The sequence below is a fragment of the Ammodytes marinus genome (assembly GCF_949987685.1).
Source record: "Ammodytes marinus genome assembly, chromosome: 5".
Lineage (NCBI taxonomy): Eukaryota > Metazoa > Chordata > Actinopteri > Uranoscopiformes > Ammodytidae > Ammodytes > Ammodytes marinus.
The window spans coordinates 12755329-12765053 of NC_137234.1; the positions used below are offsets into that span (position 1 = coordinate 12755329).

The 9725-nt window shown below is 39.8% G+C and overlaps 1 protein-coding gene across 1 annotated transcript; it reads left to right on the top strand.

Moving 5' to 3' along the window:
• Window positions 1–618: 618 nt before the first annotated feature.
• LOC307250228 (pyruvate kinase PKM-like) lies at window positions 619–8609 on the top strand. The gene is made up of 11 exons (XM_080027251.1): window positions 619–650; window positions 2154–2332; window positions 2466–2557; window positions 4455–4586; window positions 4713–4899; window positions 5026–5296; window positions 5815–5965; window positions 6054–6206; window positions 6745–6911; window positions 7711–7892; window positions 8069–8609. The coding sequence occupies exons 2-11, from the start codon at window positions 2182–2184 to the stop codon at window positions 8173–8175; spliced, it is 1593 nt and encodes a 530-aa protein (XP_079883377.1). The 5' UTR covers window positions 619–650; window positions 2154–2181; the 3' UTR covers window positions 8176–8609.
• The last annotated feature ends 1116 nt before the right edge of the window (window positions 8610–9725 follow it).

Here is a 9725-nt window from a genome sequence, read left to right on the forward strand (position 1 = left end):
GATCAGGGCTCTGTGGTCATGCAGTGACCAGGAAAAGAAATTAAGTCCTGACAAGTCGCCAGAACAAAACACATTGTATGATTTTGCCTGTTTTTCTTTTTAAATGCATGCATATTTTAAGGGAATCAGAACTATAATAATAATAGTAAATAGTTTAGAAGAACATATGATGAAGCAGAAAAAAAGGATATGGAAAAATAAATAGAATATCTTGTTTTTTTAAAAGCATTAAAAACAGCAAAGCCTAAATGACAGTTCAGATGTCACCCAGTTCTACTTTGGGGTGCCTCAGGTCCATATTGGTAAACCCAGGCTCATGTTTAAGTATATGAGAGCGCTATGATTTGCCGGCAAACGACACAGGCATTTGCGCTGTATCCTCCCTCAATATCTGTCCAGTTTCTGTTCTTTTTATCGGGGAAAGTGACATCGTATTCGACACTGACGTATAGGAAGCAACATCCATGTAAATATTTTACGTCCGCCTCCTTGTTGAAACGATAAAACTTGCCTTAAAAGTCGCGCCCTACTTCCTGTGTAGTCTGGTGCCGTATACACACAGGAAAGTAGTTCCGGTTAGTGAGGGGAATAAAACCAGTCGCCGCAGCAGGTCCATTGGCGCCCTTGGTCCTTCAAAGTTCTCCCACTAGGTGAGTAACAAGTGGACTCAACTATAGACAGAGGAGATTTGATAGTTTTGATTGAATGTTTGTATCAAGTTGTCTTACAGGTTTTCTTTCATTTTTTTCAGTTAAAAAAGTAATTTCAATCCCTGATCAAACTTTTTATTTTTATTTACACAAGTTTTCAATATATTTAAACTTACTATGCATGTTTATTATTCCTGTAAAAAAAAAGAATTGCAGTGTGGAGAATTTTGTGACACGTTTAAAGTGTATAGTGTGTGAAAAAAGACTTTGAAGCTCCTCTATATAAATAACTTGAATCTGAATTGTCACTTTGATGTGGACTATCAGGGAAGTTCACTATACACGTGTGTTGCACATACAGTTCCTTTACTGTATATATTTATGCACACTGCACTATGGCAATAGCAATATATACCTTTCTAGCTTTGAAGTATTTGTTAATTGTATATATTATCCATTTATTTATCTGAATACATCTCTTCTCTGCTTCCCCTGCCAATCTTATACTAAATGTCCCTCTTTGGGAGACACGCATTTTATTCTTGTTTTTTCTTCCGTGTACTGACAATCTAGGTGTAGTCTGTAGCTCATAATTAGTGAGACTGAAAGTGAATAATGAATAATGAAATAAATTGCAGCTTAATGTTTTAATTAACTGTTAGATCATTTATAAGGGGCCTTTGCAGAGTGCATTAGTCAAGTTTTGACCTGACTATATATGTTTTTTTTAAACAACTGTAAATATATTTGTTCTGTTATGTTTTACAGTCCATAAATAATCGCAGCTGACCAGGTTATTTTAAGTGAATGCTGTGGACAGGAATGTCATCCCAGCACGCTCTCGCTCACACAGACACACACAGACAACTGTAACACGTCTGTCAAGCATGTTGCGGTTACCTCTTTTGCAGCAGATTGTTAAGCAAATCCTCATAACTCTGCTTTGATTTAATATACAATGTTTGGATTCTCAACCATTGCACCTCAGGCAATTTAAATCATATTTTTTAGACTCCCCTTGGGATTTTCTTTCTGATTTGGGTGTGAAATTACGTTTTTAGCCTCTGTTAAAAGTGACCGGCTCCTCTTCTTCAGCTGCAAATAAACTCACGCTGGAATGTGGGAGTGTGCAGTCAGGCAGGCACATACTGTCGTTGTTGCTTTTTGCACAGGCTGTTGGGTCAGTTTGCACAGTCACTCTCTGCTGGTGGAGACTTAAATGAGTCCATGAAGAGGTCACACCTTACAATGAGTGTGTACTTCTGCACTGAGATTACTGGTAGAATCTTATAGTATAAAGTTTTTGATTTACTTCTCATACTCTTTGAATTATATTATATCAGAAGCTCTTGGTGTTAAGTGTCAGGAGCCTTTGTGTCACCTTGTAGAACATAACTCATATTTTCTTCTGCATGTGGCCCATGAAAAACAAAATCTCCTGCATGATCTATAATACATGTCAGAGAACTGTCATCACACCTTTTTCCTTTTCTGTCTCCACAGAAAATTTGCATCAGACACAGATCCAGTCATGATGAAGTCAAAGGATGCCGGATCTTCCATCATCCACACCCAGCAGCTGCATGCTGCCATGGCAGACACATTCATCGAGCACATGTGCCTGCTGGACATTGACTCCGAACCTGCTGTGTCTCGCAACACTGGCATCGTCTGCACAATCGGTCAGAGTCGTTAACAAACACTGTTGACCCATCTCTTGTTACACATGTATTTATAAAGATTACCTCACATCTGCACATCACCTTTTTAAACTTTCTTCCCTAAAATCATGATTGTCATCATGTCTTGTTGTAGGGCCTGCCTCCCGCTCTGTGGACATGTCCAAGCAAATGATCAAGGCTGGGATGAACATTGCAAGGATGAACTTCTCTCATGGCACCCATGAAGTAAGTCAAAGATGAGAAATACTCAGCGAATAGCTAATTCTTTTTTGTGTCAAAGCCAAAACACCTGCTGTGACGTCACCGATTCAAGTGTGTGCAGTGCAACACATACATTTATTTTATTTTCAGCCAGTTTATGTTCAAATAATACACAAGCAATTAAAAAAAATCTAAACGTGATATTCAGCAGAATATAAGCAACAGATATGTAACTCAAATAATATTGTGAGGGCAACACGCAGACAGAACTTTATAGCATTACAACATGTACCCTCTGCAAGGCATTCATTGTGGATTTACCCTTTACAGCTGCAGCCATGAGCTTGGTATTACTCTTTTGGCTGTCCAGGGCTGTTATATGATCTATGAGCCCGTACTTGCCCCCTCAGTCTCTGTTGTAGCCTGTGGTGTGGCGATCCATCCATCTGTATCACAGCCAACTCTTTGGCCGACCTTTTACTACTGACCCCTCGCCTTTAAAAGTCAGGACTCTTTACCTTTTCTACTGTCACCTGAGTGGATGGTCATCTTAGTATGATCACCCACAGTGGCTATTTGAACTTTACTGTAACTGAACTCTTAGATTGGCTTTTGAGTTGTCTGTGTTGTGCTGTGATAGGTCAGCCCTGCTGAATATAACATTTAAGAGTTTTTGGTCAGGCTTTCAGTGAGTAAAGATAATAGAATAGATATTCATGACTTGAGGAAATAGTAATATTCATAATTTATTTCGGTCCATATAAGCGGTGTATTCCATCAGGAATATACTTAGAAATAAATAAACAACAAAGGCATTTGATTTCAAAAGAATTGAATAGATTTAGCTTGTCCTAATTGCAAAACGTATTATTTTAGACACTACTAGTTTAAGTACAAAAACAAAACAAAACAAAACTAAAGTTCTAAACACCAAAAAATATCAATATGTGTTGTTATATTTGTTGAACGCCATATTTGAAAAAAAAAAATGTAAAAGTGATATTTTTATTTTCATGTTAAAACAGCTCCACAAGTTTACCCCTTTTACTGATATACACATGTTCTTTATCCGTCCTATACCATTTTTTTTATACATGCCTATTCCCCTTAGTACGACTCTCTCTAGTTCCAAACAATACTGATAGGAAGCAAATTATTGTGTGATTTGTACATTTCATCTGTGAAGTATTTAGATCGACTAGATCACTGGATTTTAAAGTGTGGGTGTGTGTTAATAAATAGTTTGTTCGTTGGTCTGTAGTAATCCGATCTAAAAATCACAAAGTGCGTACATGATTTATAATGTTAAGTGCAAAGTAGATTTGACCTTCGTCTTTTTGTTGTGTCAGTTGTCAGTACAGCTATAAATAGGTCTTTTTTGAGAGTTAGCCTCACAGCAACTGCACAAGTGAAAGGCATGTAGGGACCCAGGCATTCATTATTGACTGAAGACAGTCAGTGTATGGATTAGACTTTGATGATGTTCTTTTTTTGTTTGGCATGAAGTATGCATTTACTAGATCAATAGCTGTAAACACAGAACATAACAAGTTAATGGTTTTCAGCTCAAATATTTTGGAATCTATTCATGTCATACACAAGGTTATTTTTGAACAGGAAAGGTGAACAATGTCACAATGTCAAGTGCCAAAATTGTGTTGCAGCTGTCAAGATTTCTGACATATAGTTATATTACCATTGCGCTGTTGTCTATCCTCTTGTTGTTGTAACTTCCTTTGACTTCTTAAGCATTTAAACACAATTACACATCATTTTATCCATTTGAATAAAACAAGACATATATGACTTTGACATAATAAACTAGTGAATTCACTAATGTCATATATCCTCTTTTAATGCAATGCTGATTTAATAAGTTTTTCAATGTGATGACATTTGTTTAACTCTCCACATCATGCAGTACCATGCTGAGACCATCAAGAACGTCCGTGATGCAACTGAGAGCTTCGTGCCCGGGTCTGTTGAGTACAGACCAGTTGCCATCGCTCTCGACACCAAGGGACCAGAAATCAGGACTGGACTCATCAAGGGAGTGAGTTCTGGCCAAATGGCTATGGCTCCAATGAGGCCATTTTTGATTTATTGTGTAAATGATTGGATTTCATGCGGCAATTTCTTTCTGAGAATAAACTAGTTCTACGTCCCTTATCTTGTTTAGAGTGGCACTGCCGAGGTTGAGCTCGTGAAGGGTGAAACCATCAAGCTCACACTTGATGACCAGTACATGGAGAAATGTGATGAGAAAGTTCTGTGGCTTGACTACAAGAACATCACCAAGGTCCTTCAGACTGGATTCCATATCTACATTGACGATGGACTGATTTCCCTCAAGGTTAAAGAAGTTGGTAAGCACACCATCTATTGAACCATCTATTTGTCCCATCATCTTGTCTGTTTTTATTGTGCTGATTTTGCTTTCGTCTCTCTGCTAAGTCATGGAAATTAAGTTTCTCTTCGCTCTGTGTCTTAAGGCAACGACTACTTGATGTGCGAGATCGAGAATGGCGGTACCCTGGGAAGTAAGAAGGGTGTCAACCTGCCCGGAGCAGCTGTTGATCTGCCAGCTCTGTCTGAGAAAGACATTAAAGACTTAGAGTTCGGTGTGGAGCAGGGTGTGGACATGGTCTTCGCCTCCTTCATCCGTAAAGCTGCTGACGTTCAGGCCGTCAGGAAAGCGCTGGGCGAGAAGGGCAAGGACATCAAGATCATCAGCAAGCTGGAGAACCACGAGGGTGTGCGCAGGTGGGTGGATTCTCAGTGATCACACTCAAACCTGCACAGATAAATCAATTGGATAGCATTATGACCAATCAAGCAGTGAATAAGGTGACGTATTCAACTGGCAAATTAAACTTTTTGCCGGTCGGCAACAGAAAATGTTTCTTTCTTGCTAAAGATTTGAGTGCCGTCTTCCGAATCGTTAAGTGTCGAGGCCAAAGCCATTTCAAACTCAAACAACGTATCCTCAGCCATCTTTGTTGTTTACTATCACGGCTTCGACGGCGCATGCCCAGCATTGTCGTCATCCGGTTACGTTCGCCCCAGAGCACCATACATAAGACTCTGGCCCGCACATATCAGATAGAACCATTTGATTGGCAACTCCGAATTTTCCGACATAGTTAATGAGCTTCAATGGATCGTGCCCAGACCAACAGGCTGAGCAAATTTTAATTTGCCAGCGGCAGGTCTGGATTTCCAGGCTAATGAATCCTTGGAGAATTGGTCAAACTGATTTTTTTTTTTTTTTCATCTGATAGATTCGATGAGATCCTGGAGGCTAGTGACGGCATCATGGTTGCCCGTGGCGACCTGGGCATTGAAATCCCAACAGAGAAGGTCTTCATCGCCCAGAAGATGATGACCGGCAGGTGCATGAGGATCGGCAAGCCCATCATCTGTGCCACACAGGTCTGTGATATCAGTAGGATGTCTGTTTTGTGGAAAACACTTTGAAGAAAAATAAAGTGTATCTGACAGCCTTTGATGTTTTCCTTAGATGTTGGAGAGCATGACCAAGAAACCCCGCCCTACTCGTGCTGAGGCCAATGATGTCGCCAATGCCGTTCTGGACGGCAACGACTGCGTCATGCTGAGTGGTGAGACCGCCAAGGGAGACTACCCCCTGGAGGCCGTTCGCACACAGCACATGGTAAGAACACCTCTGATTTTTCAGTGGTTGTGTTCAGAACATAGGCATCTGTCATGGCAATGGTAAAAGTCTGTACCAGTGTTATGCATTTGTTTGGTCAGTGTTTTACATTTGACATGAGAATTTACCTGTTTTCCATACCAAATCCACATGATCAAGCAACAAAAGCAAAAATATACAATTATCCATGTTTAAGCTTCTAAATAATAAACTAAAATTTACTTTTGAATATCCTGCGCTATAAATATTAACAGTACATGACTGACAAAACATGCTTTTATTGAAGATAATGGTTGCTTTATGGTTTAAGTTGTTTGAGTATATTTCTAAATCATGTAGAATTAAGAGAAAATAAGCTGTTGTTTAGCTGTCATGTCTCAGTGGTGTTTCAGGTATGAAGACCTCTGCACTAAGGTTAACTGCTCCTTTTGTTTTGTCCTTTAAAATACAAACTAACTCCTGCAGTTAAGACTGGCTGTTCGACTCCAGCCTGACACCACTGTAATCAGTTTTTTCTTGTTTTTTTTCAACTATTCAGATTGCTCGTGAGGCAGAGGCAGCCATGTTCCACAGGCAGATGTTTGAGGAGCTCCGTCGCACCTCTCATCTGACCCGTGACCCCACAGAGTCCGTCGCTATTGGTGCTGTTGAGGCTTCCTTCAAGTGCTGCGCCAGCGCCATCATCGTGCTCACCAAGACTGGAAGGTGAGACTCAAGAGAAGAAGTCCACCCTGTAAATTTCCTCTGCAAAGCTCTGAGTCATACTATCCCCCTCAGCGCCCACTGTGAGCAGAGAAAAAGAAAATGGTGCCTTATCATATTTCTCTATCCTTCCGCCACTGCTCCCTCCCTAACACAAGCCCCCGGCACACAAGAGGTGTTCTAACATTAATGGCATTCATAATCTGTGCTCCACTTGTGACCTTTTGGATTTGAACCCTGACATTTTACAAGTTAATTTTAACTCCGTCATTCCGTTCCATTTAGGATTTCATCCTCATGCCACATGATACTGAAGGCGTACTACTGTTATCTGGATGGATTTCCTAATGATAATTTGTTAAATTGAAGCAGCTTTATATAATATTGTTATATAACATATCTTATGAATACTTGTATGCGATTGGAGTGGAATAGAGACTTATCCCCTGGCACTTCTGTTCCCCTAGACTTCTATTGTTTAGGTTTCTGGCCAGTAATTGTTTTGTTCTGGTTCCCTCTCACGGTCTCAGTGTCTCTTAAAGAAAAAAAAACAGCTAAAAAAGAGTGAATATTGGACTAGATCACAAGTTAAGTTAAGTCATTTATTGTCAATTAACACACAAGGTAAATCACACAACACACACATGCAGTTCTCCAGAAGGGGGTCCTGGCGCAGGTTCTAAAATATTTAGCATTTAGCCATTTGTTTTAGCCAAAGAATAACAGTTTTTTAACTGGTGTTGAAAATCAAATATTTTCAGATGTATAGATCTTTGTAATAATTTTGACTTGTTTCCTGCAGGTCTGCACACATGCTGTCAAGGTACAGGCCCCGTGCTCCCATCATTGCTCTTACTCGCTGTGGCCAGACCGCCCGCCAGGCTCACCTGTACCGCGGTATCTACCCTGTACTCTACACCAAGCCTGCCAACGACGTATGGGCCGAGGATGTTGACCTGCGTGTGAACTTTGCCCTGGACTATGGTGAGTATTTAAATTTTGTGTCGTGTAGAAATTATTCTCAGATAAGAGGACTTTGAAGAGTGAAGTACAATTATTAAGTGGGAGTCAAAAGCAAAAAGTTGTAAAAGGATTTAGACTTTAGTTTAGTTAAATCATTTTTGTACTCCCACTAACACCTCTCTTTTCTCTATACACAGGCAAGCAGCACAAATTCTTCAAGTCCGGTGATGTGGCCATCGTTGTAACCGGCTGGCGCCCCGGTCCCGGTTACACCAACACTATGAGAGTGGTGCTGGTGCCTTGAACTTCATCAAAGGACATTAGTAACAACCCTCCCTCCTCTTTCCTGTAACCTGCCTCCCTACCTTCATCTGACTTTTCATGACCAACACAAACTCAAAGGACTTTTGATGGTGTCATTTACAGACAGTAAAGCACTGATTCCCATCATCCATATTTGCAATGAATTGTCGTAATTCCTCCTGAGCTCAAAACCTTTTAGTGGTAACACTTATGTCATGCCGACTCTGTTTGCGTCGTGAGCAGAGTTGAAATCCGTGTTCCGCTGCGTGCAATATAGCCTAATCTCCAAGTACACATTTTGTCCTTTCCTTGGTTTTTTGTTCCGTAATTATCCAGGGATGAATATAAGTATGTACTGTTATACCCCACTGTGTCATGCAGTTTTTGATCTGGGGTGACTGGGTTTCCATCCATTAAAAGGTGTTCTTGGGTTAACTATGTTGGTTTTCTTCACATAATTGCTGTCACTGATGGCAACAAGAGAGAGATGGATACAACAACAAAAATTCAGTGCTGAATTCAAAGTGGTGATGTTGCATTTCATGGTAGGCTTAATCTTAACCCCACAGGGTGCCCTTATCTACGCATCTCTGACTAAATGCATGTGCAGTGGTTGCAGTCATCACATAATAAAGGATTTTAAAAGTTTCGCAAAAAAGATACATCCTACAAAAGTCAAAATATGATTAGTTTGGAGAGCATTGTGTCCAGGGTCAATAAGCCATATAATGTCACTAAAATGGTTCAAAAATCACTTATAAAAACAGGTAAATAGAAAAATAAAGCATATGCCAACCGTCTTATTTTCTCACTATGAAGCAGTATGCTGAATTCCAATGACAACATAAAAAGCATTATACATTTAAATTATGTTGCATCCCTGATTTACACAATAACAGCGTATTGCAGGCAATTTATTTTATTTTATATTTTTGTGGGGTTTATCATCTTTATTTGACAGAGTAGTGCAGAGTGGACATTGGGAGGTGTGGGGGGAGAGAGAGAGAGAGAGAGAGAGCGAGAGAGAGAGAGAGAGAGAGAGAGAGTGGGGGGGGATGACATGTAGCAAAAGATCTGGACTGGAGTTGAACGCAGGATCGCTGCAACAAGGACTTCGCCTTAAATGGTGTGCATTCCTCCCAGTGAGCCAATGGGGTGCCCCATTTATTTTTAAATTTTTGAGTCAAGTTCTTAATTTACAACTTGATTTTTCCTTTTGACCATTTGGTTAAATTTTGCAGGTTTTCATCAATGTATCAATCAAGACAAACAGAGCAGAGCCAGTTCTGTGATTAGCTGTTGCCTTGGCGCAAATGAACGCCAATCTCAGAACTGCTGCTGCTCTCTATATACTGAAATTCTAACTATAATAATAACTATAATAAGGAAAAGCAGCAAAGAGAACATTTTAAATCTTATTAAAGAAAAAGAAGTTGCATTTGCATTGAAATAAATATCTATATTTACCGGTTGGCTTAATTAGAAATTAAATGTCAACACATGACAGACATTATATGAAGTAATCACTTCAAGATGGCTGATCATTGTAGT

Bases quoted from the DNA above. Each gene is read 5' to 3' on its own strand.
- LOC307250228 (XM_080027251.1), top strand. From the start codon at position 2,182: ATGATGAAGTCAAAGGATGCCGGATCTTCCATCATCCACACCCAGCAG. The intron at 2,333-2,465 runs GTCAGAGTCGTT...GTCTTGTTGTAG, and splicing joins TGGCATCGTCTGCACAATCG to GGCCTGCCTCCCGCTCTGTG. The intron at 4,587-4,712 runs GTGAGTTCTGGC...TATCTTGTTTAG, and splicing joins GGACTGGACTCATCAAGGGA to AGTGGCACTGCCGAGGTTGA.